Source organism: Nelumbo lutea, chromosome 4 (assembly GCF_056320005.1).
Source record: "Nelumbo lutea isolate HS-2025 chromosome 4, American lotus-T2T, whole genome shotgun sequence".
Classification (NCBI taxonomy): Eukaryota; Viridiplantae; Streptophyta; class Magnoliopsida; order Proteales; family Nelumbonaceae; genus Nelumbo; species Nelumbo lutea.
In genome coordinates this window covers 5,273,145-5,287,993 of record NC_142687.1, presented here as the reverse complement: position 1 = coordinate 5,287,993, position 14,849 = coordinate 5,273,145, and the positions used below count along the sequence as shown (strand labels likewise).

Here is a 14,849-nt window from a genome sequence, read left to right as displayed (position 1 = left end):
TAAAACAAATTTAGTAATTTTCTAATGTGGGACAAGTTGAAAACTGATTTTAGTAAAAGAAAAAAAAACTATTTTTCAAAACATGTATACAAATGTATTTTTCATGTAATTGATCAATCGAACCCTATTAGATTTAATCTTTAATGAGATTAAAATCCAACACTTTGCACTGTTTGATGTGTGTTGATTGTTGAAGTTTGTATGAATATTTCTTATGTGCCATATTTTGTTGCCAAATTATAATCATACATTTATATTATTATAAAGGGAATAATTTTCTTAGTTTTGGTAAAAGTAAAAAAAAGGTTGAATTTAACTATATAGTGTTATCATTTACTTGTACATGTTGATGAGTTGGAAGCATTAACGGAGAATTAGGTTGAATTATGGTACAAACATTGTCTGTGACCATGTGATAACTAGACCTGTTCATGGGTTGGGTAGCTCGACGGGCCGGGCTGGGCCAGCTTGGCCCTCAAACAAACTTCAACATGAGTTTTAGCTCGTGGGCTTGACCTCGGGCCTAAAAGCCCAACTCGATTTTTTTGAGCCGATCTCGGGATTTGTCAAAAAAGCCCAACCCAACCCAACTTTTATATAGTTTAAACCCTAAATTGTTTTCACTTTTATTATCATTCTCAGTTTCTCACTCTTAGACTCCTAGAACCGGCAAACCCAACCGCATCAATTTCACTCTATGAACTCAGGCACTGGTGGCCGGTGCCACCAAAACTAGGTTCTCTCTCTCTCTCTCTCTCTCCAATTGGCATCATTTTCATCTTCTATCTTCCCACTTTTCTTCTCACTCTCAGACTCTCAGAACCGATGAACCCAGGTGCATCGTTTTCACTATGAGAACTCAGGCACCAACGGTCGATGCCACCAGAACTAGGTTTTCTCTCTCTCTCTCTCTCTCTCTGGTCAGCACGGTTTTCATCTTCTATCTTCTCTCTTTTCTTCTCATTCTCAGTTTCTCACTCTTAAACTTTCAGAACCGACGAACCCAAATGCACCATTTTCACTCTACGAACTTAGGCACCGACTGCTGACGCCACCAGAACTAGGTCGTCTCTCTCTCTATCTATCTATCTATCTCTGGCCGGCACCGTTTTCATCTTCTATCTTTTCATTTTCCTAGTTTTCATTCTCACTCTCAGATTTCCAGGAATCGGTGAATTCAGGCACCATTCTCTCACTCTCAAAAGCAAACTCAAGCATTGGCGCTCAGCCAGACTCGGGCCCAAGTTGTAGGCCCATTGGTTGGGCTGGGCTTGACTCGGGTCTAAAAATTTCCTATTAATAAAGAGCAAAAGCCCGATCCGAACCCGGCATGGCTCGGTCCATGAACAGGCTTAACGATAACCCTTCGACAAAAAATAATGGGATGGGAGGTCAGCACTCAACACTCAGCAAGAGCGCAGCAAGCGTTTCCATTGATGTAAACAGCAACTTTTGTTTTAAATGCTGTGCCATTTTATTTGCACTGGTGCAAAGTTGCATCTGGGAATTGGAATTCAAAAGGTATCGAAATCAAAGGTGACTCGTTAAATGTAGAATCGGTTTCGTGCACCAGCTTGAGACTTGAGAGCATGTATGCATGCTAGGGTCGATCGACTTCGACTCCAATAACAATCTTGCAAATTTGTAACGCACATGTACCTTGTATGGTTGAATTGGTATTGGTATCGTTCAGCCTTATTTCCTGAACAATCCAACTAGCAAAGCACACGATCCTTTTTCAATATATTTTACAAATTTTAAAATTGGGCTGGCTGGGCTGGGTAACGGTTAACCAACCACTCCTCAACTGGACAGTTGACACCTCCAAGAAGAAATGGGCTTTGCGAGGTTAACTTGGGCCAATTTGACGGTAGATAGCATAGCAAAGCAACGTCTCGTCGGCGTCACCTATGCTTGGGCTGGATCCTGGATTTGCCGTTTGTAGACCAACCAGGCTCAAGCCACGAAACTACTGGTTTACGTCCAAACTCCAACCGAGTCCGCGTTCTGTGCATCCGTGGGTGCACTGGACGAGTGAACCCGACGATCGGATTTGACCATGTCGATCATTCAAATGTTAATAGTTAAACGTGCGTTAATTTGGATTTGACAGTCCAACCGGATACAAACCGAAGCCAAATTCATACTGTAAAATTTTTGAGTGATTTTCCCTGAAGCTTTCCTCCTTCCACCGAACCTTTCAAGTGGCCGATGCAGTAAACCCTGTTTGCTTTTCCCCTATATGCTCTGGCAGCCATCGGCGGCGACAAGGAGAGCTCTGACGGTTTTTGTTGTGCGCAATTCGGAGTTCAGACTCAAATGATACTCTCCCTGCCCCTCACAGAGTGTTCCTTTGTGAGGATCTGATCTGCACTCCTCCCTGAGACCCTGACCATGCGTCCATGCCGGCGTCTCTTTCTCACCTCAAATCAAATACCAAAGCAAGTATTTGATTTGGTACGGTGATATCCTGATTATCTCTATTCAGTATTCACCGAAGCTCTCCAGTTCTTCACAGTTCACAGTTCACACCCCTTTGGCCCATTTTTCGCCTCGTCCATTGATAATTCTTCGGTTCTGTTCTTCAAATTCTGATATGATAAAGCATCAGAGGCGGCGTTGGGATGAATTCGAATCCACCACCAATACATCTCTTTTTGAATCTTCCTACTTAGTTCCAAAAACCGATTTATTCATAGGCAACAACACCATGTCCTACACTCGTACTCGCTGACACGGTTAATTGCTCTTCCGATTCTCCTTTGCATAGTCCAAAATTAGGGTATCTTCCATCTCTTCCTTGCATGTTCAATCATCTTGAATCTTTCAAAATTTTCTATTATCTCTAACCACCAAATGACCAAACTATTTATTAAAGACTTGAACTCAAAGAACTTCAATTATATAGATTCAGTGTCGGTATATGGCAAAACCCAAACTCGAGCCCGACCATGAAGAGATCTACTGTCAATATAAAGAAATGCGCACTCAAAAACAGAGCAGTTGAAGAAGAAGAAGAAGAAGAAGAAGAACAGGAAGAGAGAAACATACCATTAAAGCTCTCGCAGTAACCGCCGACGGCCATTGGTTCGAGTCACAGTATGGGTAGGGTTCGGTCTCCTGGGGAAAAATACAGAGGGAAAAGTTAAAAAAGAGGTTTGACAGGGGTTTTGATCTCCATTTTGTCATTTTGCGGCTGGTTGAACCGCCAAATCCGATTAACGGGGCTTAGAACGTTAACGGTACGCGTTCCTTCTCCTGGTTGACGTGGAGGACTCTGATTCGCGGATTCACCGAACGCGAACTCCCTCCAACTAATGTGAATGTGGCAGCCGGGAATATCGTCGACCTATGCCACAAAATCTAGATGCACGTGTCAGCAGCATAATCTAACAAGTGTCAGTAGCGTTTACAAGGAACGCTCATCTCACGATTCGAGAATTGGGAAACGAAGCTATCCACCTATTACCTGCCTGCCTGGGTCTTGTGCCATTAATTTTGCCCTCTGCTTCATTTCCCTTCGCAGGCCGCTTCAGTTTCTTTTGCAAGCCCTAGCACAAGCAGGGAAAGACACACAGAGACCTACCTGTTTTAAACGTTTTCATCAACATGATGGATGTGCCTCAGAGCGATTTCGATCGCCTCATGTTCTTCGAGCATGCTCGGAAGACCGCCGAGATCAACTATGCCCGGGACCCGCTCGACGCAGATGTTCGTACTTTCTATCTCCATCATTTATTGTTTCATATTCGATTTTTTTTTTTTTCTTTTGGTCTAGGGTTTCAGAATGATGTTTTTTGGATATTGTTATTTAACGGTTTCCCTCATTAGTTCGACGTAGAAATGCCACTTCAATGAATTAACTGCTTTGCTGCAAGCTCATTAGGGATTAAAACAAAAGCGTCGATTCGAATTATTCTCCTTATTTTTAGTTATTGTCATCAAAAGCTTCAAACTCCAATTAGTTGTATTTTTTATATTCAAATTTTAAATATTATAATCTATTTCTCTTAATTTCTACAGAACCTAACGAGATGGGGTGGAGCGCTTCTTGAGTTGTCACAGTTCCAGAATCTCCCAGACACTAAGAAGATGATAAAAGGTTTTTATTATTTTTGCCTTTTGATTATCTAAACCTTTTGTATTCACCATTTGCCAGCACGGAAGGCAGACTCAAATTCTTATATTTCTGTTATCCATTTCTGCAGATGCCATTTCGAAGCTGGAGGAGGCATTGGTAGTTAATCCAAGAAAGCATGACACGCTCTGGTGCTTAGGAAATGCACACACTTCTCATGCCTTTCTAACTCCTGAGCACGAGGAAGCCAAGGCTTACTTTGAAAAAGCATCTCAATATTTCCAGCAAGCAGTAGATGAAGTAACTTTTCTAGTCAAGTCACCATGCAGTTACATACTTCCTATATTTTGAAATGTTGTATAATTTACACGCTAGGGGAGCTTATAATAGTAGTTCTCTCTCTCTCTCTCTCTCTCTCTCTTTTTGTAGGATCCTGGAAATGAGATCTATCTCAAGTCTTTAGAGCTGACCGCTAAGGTAGTGTACTAGTTCCTGTGCCACTGGGTAAACTGTCATAAATTGTTTTGCATGGCCCATTCTTGAGGGCACTTCTATGTAACATTTCCTTTCTATCTCTCAGCTTATTTGACATAAAGGAACAACTATATATGTGGGCAATCCCCGCCTTTCAGGTACTAGAGGGGTGATTGAGGATGAGAAAGGAAACATACTTTCCTTGTATTCAAGCCCAATTGGGCAAGGCGATGCGGTTAGATCAGAACACTTGGTAGCAGTTTACGGGGTTTAGAAAGCCATAGAATTGGGCTTTGAAAGATTGATTATTAAAGGTGACTCGGAACAGTTATGGGCTGGCTGAAAGAGGTGGGTGGGGGTGGGGAGTGGCTCGGCACCTAACGAATGACTTCAGACGTTTCAAATGGCTTTCAAAAGAAATGATTATTCAAATGAACTAGGTAAGGAGCAGTTGGTAGACGGTTTAGCTAAGCAAGGGCTTTAGAGACAATCTATGTATTGGGTTCATTTGTAATACTCTGGGATGGATTAGTTCCTTTGGATTGGTTGTGTTTTTTTGCAACTTCTTGTTGTACTGTTCTTTTCTAATATTAATGAATTTTATTCTGTGTTGCTGATAAAAAAATCCTAAGAAAATAAAAAGTCACTCTATATAAATATTGCATACTGCTTTTCACACATGGGAAAATACGAGACAATGAAGAGGATGAAGAAATGGATAAAAGTACAAAACAGGGATTGTTAGAAATTCATCAAAAAAAAAAACACGAATTGTTAGAAAGAAGACAGAAGGATCTGAGTTTGTAACCCATCTGAAGATTTCACACTGGGATCCTTTTCTCCAAGGTATACTCTAAAGAATAGCCTTCGTGCTATGGATTGTGGAGAGTGCCCAAGGACAAGTTAGTGGCTTAAGGACTAAGGCATAAAAATTCAAATTTGGATTATGTCCTATGAACAAGATTAAAGAATCAGCAGGTCATCTTTTCTTACATTGGAAAGTCAGTGTCACTCTTTGGTGTAATTTATTTCTTGGAAACGGTTCATATCAGGTACTGTTTCCGATGTCCCTGAAGGAACTGTTCTGCTAGTCTTTAAGGAAGCTGAGCACAAAGATCAAAGTTATATCAAATGGTTTCCCTTTGGCTGTTACATGGGTCACATTAACAGCAGAAGTCTAGATTCTAGAATCTCTGAAAGCACTCTGCCCAACAGGATGAACTTCTTATGGGACTAATGGGCAGGGTGAATTCTTGAATATTGAGTATCCCCATGTTTTTCTCCTTTTGCTTTTGAACCTGTGTTCATGAAGCATATATAGATTTCAATATTTTGGAAATGGTATAGGTATATTGAATAGCATCTTGTTATAAATGAACTTTATGGAGGCATCTTATAGATCTTTCATAAGTCATTCATTTCTAATTATTTGCAGTTTGTAGCTTATACTTAACCTTTTTCTTTGAAGCCAATAGTGCAAGATTGATATTGTGTGCATCTGTTCGTTTAACCTGTCTTGCTTGCTAACTCTTGGATTAATTTTTCTGGAAAGTGGTTTGCTTTTTTGATAAAAAATAAAAAGAAAGTGGGTTTTGCTTACCTTGGTGCAGCTCCCCACATCTGAACATTCTTGATTAGATTTTCATTTAATAATTTTTATAATGTCTACTGATGGTCACATTCCCTCAGGCTCCTGAATTGCATGTGGAGATCCATAAGCATGGTCTTAGTCAACAGACAATGGGGGGAGGATCTTCAACTTCTTCGAGTGCAAATGTAAAGTTTCCAAACTCTCTTTGCAGTAAAACCATTTTATGTATAAGAAAACTTCTCTAAGACATTTACTTCTGAATTATATATATATATATATTTATATACTGTTGAGAAAAAAAAAGTAAAGTTTTCATTAACTTATGAAAATGCCATGTACAACAAGAAGCTGTACACAGGGAATATACAAAAAACAAAGCTGCCCCTGGTCCCCTGCAGCCCTATGATCCCATACTGTGAATCTTTACAAAAAGGTTGATGGACATCTGAGCATGTATTTTATTTTGAGAATCCTTGCCCATCAACTAAAACTGTGACCTTTATATATAGAGAACTCTAAATGACAATTTTCATGTCTATTTGGTGCAAAAAATTATGCATGTTTGGTTGTGTACCTTCTCTTTTCTTGATTTTTTTTCTCTTAATGTAATTACTATTTTATTCAGTTCAGTGCATATTTTCATTTTTTTAATAAAACAATCAAAGGAGATTGTACTAATGTATTGGAGAACCCTAACATTCAAGTTCCAAACAGCATACACATCATAATTGGCATGCATAAAAGAAAATATGGATAGTCCTGGCCAAACACATAGGTGTCCAATCCAAGAATAAAGGGCAGCCCAGTGAATGAAGATCCTGCCAATGCTGGGTATGGGGAGGGACAGATGTGCGCAGCCTTACTCCTGGAGATACATAGAGAGGCTGTTTCAAATATTTGAATCCTGGTCATCCAGGTTACAATGGAGAAACCCAATCATTGGGCCAAGGCCCACCCTCTGTCCAATCCAAGAATCTTAAATAAAAATAGTCCGGAACTGCATCCCTTTAACTGGAGCCCCCATTCAAGAACATCCATGCCCACACTTTGTTTTGCCAACAAGTCATTCAATTCAAGGCATTTGCTCATCTGTACACCCACCTAAATGAGCCATTCAAGTTGGCCGATAATACTTTGGCTTCTTGAATAAGAAATCCAAATTGCCAAGGGCCTTCTTCCCTTGAGGATTTTTTTTATCAATATTTTTCCCTTGAGGATATTCATTGACTGATTTATCCTCTTCAATGACTGCTTTGCTCCAACTGGATATTAATGCTAATTTGAGGCCTTGAAGAAGTTCAAGAAGCTGAGCTGTTAAAGAATTTCCTTCTTCCACTGGACCTAAGAAATTGAGCAGCAAAAACCATTCACGACTTCTGAAGAGACCTCCTATTCCCTAGTGTCCTGGTTTGCCTAAAGAGCACTCCAAGCAAAAGAATAGGATTCTTATGCTGCACAAAGCTTGCCATTGCTAGGGTCCATTTGAGGTTTGCTAACGGCTGAAGTTGCTGAGCTGAAAGATTTATTGCTTTGTCTTGTAGTTGTTAAAATAATTAATAATAAAATTTTCAAGGGTATAGTGATCTACCCAACTTCAGTTTCAGCCATTCCACAACCTCAAAAACTTATTCACTAAAAGACAAACAAATAGGAACACGAATGAGGGGTGTCTTCTTTGGAGCATATGACATGTATTGACAATTTGCAAAGCAACTTCCCAACAATGCTTGGATCTTTGGAGTTGAGCCACCCCAATTCCCAAAGGGTTTTAATCAGAAAATGTAGAGGAAAGGGTGTTCTACATTAATACCTTTCAAAAAACGGATGTGCTACATCAAGGCTTTAGAAAAGAACAAGAAGATTGCCTAAAGGATCTAAAATCCAAATTCTGACTCAACCATTAAAAAAAAACACCTTTAAGAGAGTTAATTGGAGAAATGTCCACATCAGATTTATGATCTCTAAGACTCCCCTGAGATCTTAATCCAATGAGAAAAGTGGGCACACTCAACAATGAACTTGTTTTCATGAAGGAAGATGTTATAGGTGCTGGGAAAAAGCAGCACAAAAAGTTCTATCCCCACCATAGGTCTTCAGTCTTCTCAAATTTTACTTTATTGCTTGATAATGGGTCTATCCTAATATATCACATGAGCATTGGATGGATAACCTCAACTGTTTTACATGGGCAACACATCATCATCCTAGATGTTGACACCGAGTCCCATCCTTTTTGAAGAATATCATTTCTGCCTTGACCCAAAGTTGTTGATTTTCAATTGAAACCTCCATTGCCACTGATCCAACAAATCAATGTTCTTGTCCCTGACCCTCCAGAAATCCAGACCCTTCAAAAACAGTGTTCTTGTCTTTGATCTATAGTCCATCCTTCTCAGCTCCATGCATCCACCCAGTTCATGAGTGAGATCCCTTTTAGAGTCACTTAACTACCAAGGTAAATCTCTGACAATCTTTTCTATCCTTTTATCATGGGGCACCAAATTATAAAAACTAAACTGAGAGTCTAATGTTGATTTGACAAGTGTAATCCTGCCTCAAAACGATGATTTTTTTTTCCAAGTAGCTAGTTTTTTTATTTTTTTTTTGTTTAACTCTGTCACCGAATCTCAAGATGCAGGCCTAGATTTTACTCCTAACAGTAGGCCAAAATATTTTAAAGGCAACTGGAGGAGTCAAATGTGCTGAAGAATAATTGAATGATGTAGAATTAATAGCCTAGTATTCTTGGTGAGGGTTGTGGAGTAATAAGGGAAAAAATGAGAACAAAGTTCCTTTTAGGAACTGCCTAACTCGGGGAGTTTTTCGAGGAAGCCTGTCTCCTGAACGAGAGAGAGAGAGAGAGAGATTGTATTCCCAAAATCAATAATTCCTCTTCTGGCTTCCTTTCCTTATTTATACAATTCTGTTATACTAGCCTCTCCACTTGTCCAATTTGTTATTTAGTTTGTTCTAGTGGTTGGCTGTCAATTACATTACTTAAAGGCTGATGTGGCCTTTTCTTGTACACTTGTGCTCCCTTTATTTGTGTCTCAACAGTTCCTAATCGAGGAATTTGCTGTCCATCGATCTGGGATGATGTCTCCATAACTATGCTCCATAAACTAGTAAAATTATGCCTTTTCCAATAAGGCCTGATGAGCATCCCCTATAGTTCCTTTTTTTTTGGTATTTGTCATTAATCTTAGCTACATTGTTCTTTTTAAGGCAACTTCTTTCTCAAGGATTAGTGGTTGCAGGCATTCATTCCATGGTTTTATATAATTCTTGCCCTTCAGTTTATTAGATGTCAGGAGGGGGAAGTTAGGCAGAAAATTGTGGGAAAGCCGTTATCCTGAGCATTTGCACAGTTGAATTTAGAAGGATCTGCCATTTGTTCTCTTTTGGAATTTAAAAATCTTTTTGTAACTTCGAATGGAAGAGTGGTCTAATTTGCTTAGTACTTTCCAGCCACTGGTTGTACTTGGTTTTTTGTTCTAATGAAATGATACCTCATCTCTACTAAAAATAATCAGTTTATTAGATAGAGCGGACATCTAATTCAGATGGAACCCAAGGAATCTTAACTAAAACTGAGAAGTTGGTTGGCTAAGGGAGGGATCTTTGGGTCTCCCTTAAATTGTTGAGCTGATATTTGGGTTCAGTGCACTATTTTGCCTCTTACCTATGTAGGTTTTGTTTTTCAGGGTTTGGGATTGTGGCCTACTGCTTACCAAAGGAAGCAGAAGCCAAGAGATACAATGTATCTCCCAAACAAATATGTCTCTAATACAAATTAAGGATAACAATGTAAAAAACTATTACAGATTACAACCTGGCCCTGGACACCATTCTAGCCGTTCCTTTAATACCCCTTCTCTTGCCAATGCATCTGCCATCATATTAGCACTTCTAGTTGTCCAGTTGAATGAAGTATTCAAGGTAGCACCTAGAGATTGTGTCTGCTTCACCATTGGCCTAACCCTCCAAGGTAGCATCTTTTTTTTTTTTTTTTGCAAAGTAAAAGTATGGTTTGTGTAATACCTACTACTATACTACTCCAAGGTATTACATGATTACATCTTTGATTCTTCAACCAACAAATAATAGTTTAGAAGTCTCCTTCGACCTCTACATCTTTCATCCCCTTCAGCTTTATTAACTTAAGCTTGGATTACAGCTATCAATTCAGCCCTTACTGAATTACCAGAACCAATTGGGCCTGAAAAACTGAGGAGAATGTTGCCACAGTGATCTGTCACTACTCATTTTAAAAACAGAAGAATCAATTACAATTTTGCCAAAAATAGTTGCTTGCACCTTGAGATGTGGCTGTGCACCCAACCACCTAGAGAGTTGTCATTTGTTCATGATATAACTAGTTTTGAGTCCCTTCTGCCTCAATTAAATTTAATCTTACCAGTTGTTGGTGCAGTCCATTCACCCAACCTTTGCTGCCCTGTAATCTGAAATCTAGCAATGACCTGTCATCCCCTTAGGATATCATTCAAGGAAACATCTTTGAACCTTTCACATATTAAAGCCCAATATGCCACCCTTATAATCCTAAGCTCAAATGCCTCCTCAACCAGTCAACCCTCCTATATTTCTCTTTAATGATCATTCATCAAAAAAAGGAAATAAGAAAGACAATAGATAGAGAAAGCAGGGGGAGAATACCCAGAATCACTCATGGGGTACCTAGAATCACTCTAGGGCATGGGAATCACTCACCATAAATGGCATAAGCTCAAAAAGAAAAACAATAAACTTCATTGACCCTTGTGTATAAGTGTAGAATATCCACACATATTTATAGACTGTAGACTCTTAAGAACCCTAGGACTCAAAAACTGTTACTCATAAGAATCCTAGTAGGATACCCTCTACTGTAGGTAACTTTACCTGTGCTTCCTTTTTTAGGACCTACCCAACCACTGAGAACCAAAATTTTCCTGTGAGAGGTGTGGTTTAGCCCAGTCTCCTAAATTCAGTTTTTTTTTTTTTTTGCTGGGAGGCTGTTAACCAAATCATAAATAACATGGAATTCCTGGGCGCTTTCTCTCATGTGTAGGGGTGTCAATTGGTCCAGTTTAGACCAGTCCATTACAGATGGATCAGGTCCAATTCAATGTCTGGACTGTCCAATCTGTTGAAATTGGCTTTAATTTAGATCGGTTCCAACCCAAACCTGGTCCATTGACACCTGTATTCTTATCTTCTATTAATGTACCTGATATTTGGTTCAGTCCTACCCAATCCAATATAAATCCATTACAGATGGACCAGGTCCAATCCAATTCAATAAATACTTTGGACCATTAAATCCAGACTGGTCCAATTCAATATGTTTTATTGGTCCGTCCAACTCATCCAAATTGATTTTGATTTGGATGGTGGCCAACCCAAAACCAGTCCATTGAAACCCTACTCATGTGTGTGTCCTTGGTATGAAGAGTGGGGAAAACACCAATCACCTTCTCATACATTGTTCCTATCCCTCTAGATTGTGACAGCTAGAATTCAGGTTATTTGGAAAAACTTGGGTGGCACTGGCTGAAGTGGCAGAATTGTTCAGAGCAGAGGTGATGGATTGTAGCAGTCGGAGACAAAGGTTTTGTGGCAATGTATGTGTGGGGGCAGTGGTGTGAAAGAAAAGTGGGGATTTTTAAAGAAAAGTATTGGGATGTGGAGGAGGTATAAATTGACAAGGATTAAGGCTGCTCACTGGGCCATGGTTTGTGAAGATTTTAGAGGTTTCTCACTAAATGACCTACCAAGGGGGTGGCAGGTGGTTGCTGCTTTCCAAACAAGAAGACAACAAATAGAAGATGAGCGATCCCCTCCTGTAGAAGGGTTGGTGAAACTATACTTTGATGGATGTTGTCTTGAAAAATCCAAGGGCTTCTGGAGTGGGTGGAATTGTTAGAGATCATGGGAGTGATATTATTCTAAGCTCTTCAGGCCCAGTGTGTCATGGTAACTCCCTGAGAGCTGAACTTTAGTCCTTTTTTTTTATCAATAACAGAAGAATTTCATTAATTATGGAAAAAAAGGTACAAAGAAGCACCACAGAGAGAACTTTTGAACCCTTCCCACCCCTTGCTTAGCCAAAACATCAGCTGAACTTTTGTCCTTGATTCAAGGCCTAAAATTATTGATGACACAGGATTTGAAGAAGTGCAAATGGAAGGCAATTGTCAAACAGTTATAATATGGATGAAGACATGTTCAGATTCCATGGACAGTTAGGACATTGGTGAGACAAGGACACTCACCAGGTACCTCCCTCATTGCCTTGTTCAATTGGGTACCCGGTATCTAGAAGTTCTGATGTGCAGGCTGACTCTTTGTCAAGAGCAGGGGTTGGTAGGGAATGCCTAGAATGGGGTTGTCGAAGGGCTGGGTGAGAATATATGACCTGTAATTGTATCAATTATTTTTCTCTTTGTATTTTTTTTTGTTTGTTTGAAACCCGGCATGGTGGTCAGATGGGTTTACATTGTACCTGTTTGACCTACTGCTTGTTTTTGTGCAGTATGGTGCTCTTTAGTGAAATATTTTCTATTACCTCTCCAAAAAATAAAGATTCCTAGTTGGACTTAAAACTGAAATGCCATTATCCTATTCCAATTCAAGACTTAACTCATAAGCTACTTATTCAATGACTAAAATTTTTAACATAAACAAACCATAACTAGACAAACCGGACCCTATCATTGGGCCCCAGTGAAAATTATAAAATTACAAAAACACCCCTGCTAAAAAACAGAAATACATAAAATTTGAGAACATTCCAGATTTGTCTCTTGAGTTTCTGCATCAGTTTCTCAACAATCGTCAGTCAAATAGATTGAATACTTCAGCTGGTACCACCAAACTCTTCCTCATCATCATCTGTGCCTTATCCCAACTATATCTGGTCGGATACACGAATCCTGTTTTGCCAATCCATTCTGTTTATAGCCATATCTAGTGTTAAGTTATTAGTGCTTAAATAATTTCTTACTATTTCTACCCATGTTCTTTTTAGGAGAATGTAACAAAAGATGGTTAGTGTTTTCCCCACTCTTCATGCAAAGAACACACAGGAGGTGAGATGGACCAGTTTATTAACAACCTCTTAGCAGAAAACCTTTACCTTAGGAGGGGAATAAGGCTGCACCAGAGTTCTTTAACTGCCAACAAACATTTGGTACCAGTACCCTCTCATCGCATCCCAAAGACAACAAACTCACTTCTTAGAGGGTTTCAAGCAAGGAGGAAATCAGTTCACCCAATTCAAAGTCTCTTGAGGCTCTCCTCAACCCCAAATCCCAACCCAGCATTGGCCCATCAATAGTTGCCATTTCAGCAATTGGTTTGTTTGAAATTGGAGATATTATAAATTCTAATATATCCCCAAAATTGTAGGCTTATCTTTTACCTTCTATTGTGTTCTTTGTTATGTTGTGTCAGATGTGCATCTCATAATCTCTTTTTTGGTACTCAATAAGTTTTACCAGTAATTAAAAGAAAATCAGGTAATGGATTAAACCTTGAAACATGAAGTTTTTGGCAGAATGAGCATTTGAAAATATTGCCCACTGACTTCAGGATAGGTCAGCATGTTCCATTCTAGGTTATAATTACAAGTTTGCATGTTTGTTTGATGTATGTGTGGTTCATAGTTGGGAAGCATGCTTGTCAGATAGAAGGGTTATGGTTATGGTGTTGAAGAGTTGTTCCCTTTGATATGTCTCGGTGATATCTTCTCATCTGGTATTGTACTCTCTATTTGTTTTACTGTCTAAAAAAGCAAGAATTGTGACCATATCCAATGCACTGATGGTCCCCCATGGTTCAAAGTATCGATGGATTTTTGTGTATCCGGAGTTTTCAACGTATACTAATTTTTAATTTTTCTGTGGATTTACAAATAAATATATTTGGATCGATATTAACGTTGGAATCGCCCTGAAAACAGACATACAATACATATATTTTGTGTTCACCTGCTTTCTGAATCACCCAAAGCCTTAATTAACTCGAGTGTATCGTGTATATTTCAGAGTTCGAAGAAAAAGAAAAGCAGTGACCTCAAGTATGATATATTCGGGTGGATAATACTTGCAGTCGGCATCGTCGCTTGGGTAGGTATGGCAAAATCTCATGTTCCTCCACCACCTCCAAGATAAGGAGAGAATTTTCAGGCCTCTCTGGATGCCGGTTTAGAGGTGTTTCAAATGATTACAGAGGTCTGATTTCAATCACTGGTTTTCCGAGCGAAGCTGTGTAGAAAATTGAGTAATTTGTGATCTATATCTGGATGTTGATTTTTTTAGGAAGCGAAAATAACATACATGAAATATTTTCTCCTGTAATTTTTAGTTAAGCAATTGGCACACCTAATATCTTTGTAAGAATTCGATTTTGTTATATTTCGTCTTTTGGTTGGAAGGGTCTAGTATGTAATAAGTTCTGGTTATGGTACGTACAAGATGGAGCCTTGGGATTATTGGAACTTTGGAAAATCTATTCATTCAGATGTTGTCTCTGAGATTCACAGCCCTCTAAGCAAGAAAAGATAACATAATTCCAGTTACGGTGCAAGGGCATTTAAATTCTGAATCCTACATTTGTTGCAATGGTGAACGGAGTGGCCCTAATGTTCATTTGTTTTTCTTTTTCTTTTCATCATTTTTAACCACTCATTGGGCGACAGTGGTC

At 39.2% G+C, this 14,849-nt stretch overlaps 1 protein-coding gene and 1 long non-coding RNA gene across 4 annotated transcripts; one reads left to right on the top strand and one right to left on the bottom strand.

Annotated features, from left to right (window-relative positions):
- Nucleotides 1-2,077: 2,077 nt before the first annotated feature.
- LOC148853533 (uncharacterized) lies at nt 2,078-3,173 on the bottom strand. Of its 2 annotated transcripts, none has more exons than XR_016112812.1 (2): nt 3,052-3,173; nt 2,078-2,964 (listed from the first exon to the last, which is right to left on the bottom strand). It is a non-coding gene; the product is annotated as an uncharacterized LOC148853533 (long non-coding RNA). The 2 variants fall into 2 exon arrangements; XR_016112811.1 differs by having other exon boundaries at nt 2,078-2,961; nt 3,052-3,158.
- On the top strand, nt 2,958-14,679 carry LOC148853532 (mitochondrial import receptor subunit TOM20-like). Of its 2 annotated transcripts, XM_088983934.1 has the most exons (6): nt 2,958-3,711; nt 4,024-4,102; nt 4,209-4,378; nt 4,508-4,555; nt 6,242-6,328; nt 14,192-14,679. In XM_088983934.1, the coding sequence occupies exons 1-6, from the start codon at nt 3,610-3,612 to the stop codon at nt 14,315-14,317; spliced, it is 612 nt and encodes a 203-aa protein (XP_088840060.1). In that variant the 5' UTR covers nt 2,958-3,609; the 3' UTR covers nt 14,318-14,679. The 2 variants fall into 2 exon arrangements, with proteins under 2 accessions (XP_088840060.1, XP_088840062.1); XM_088983936.1 differs by lacking the exon at nt 4,508-4,555.
- The last annotated feature ends 170 nt before the right edge of the window (nt 14,680-14,849 follow it).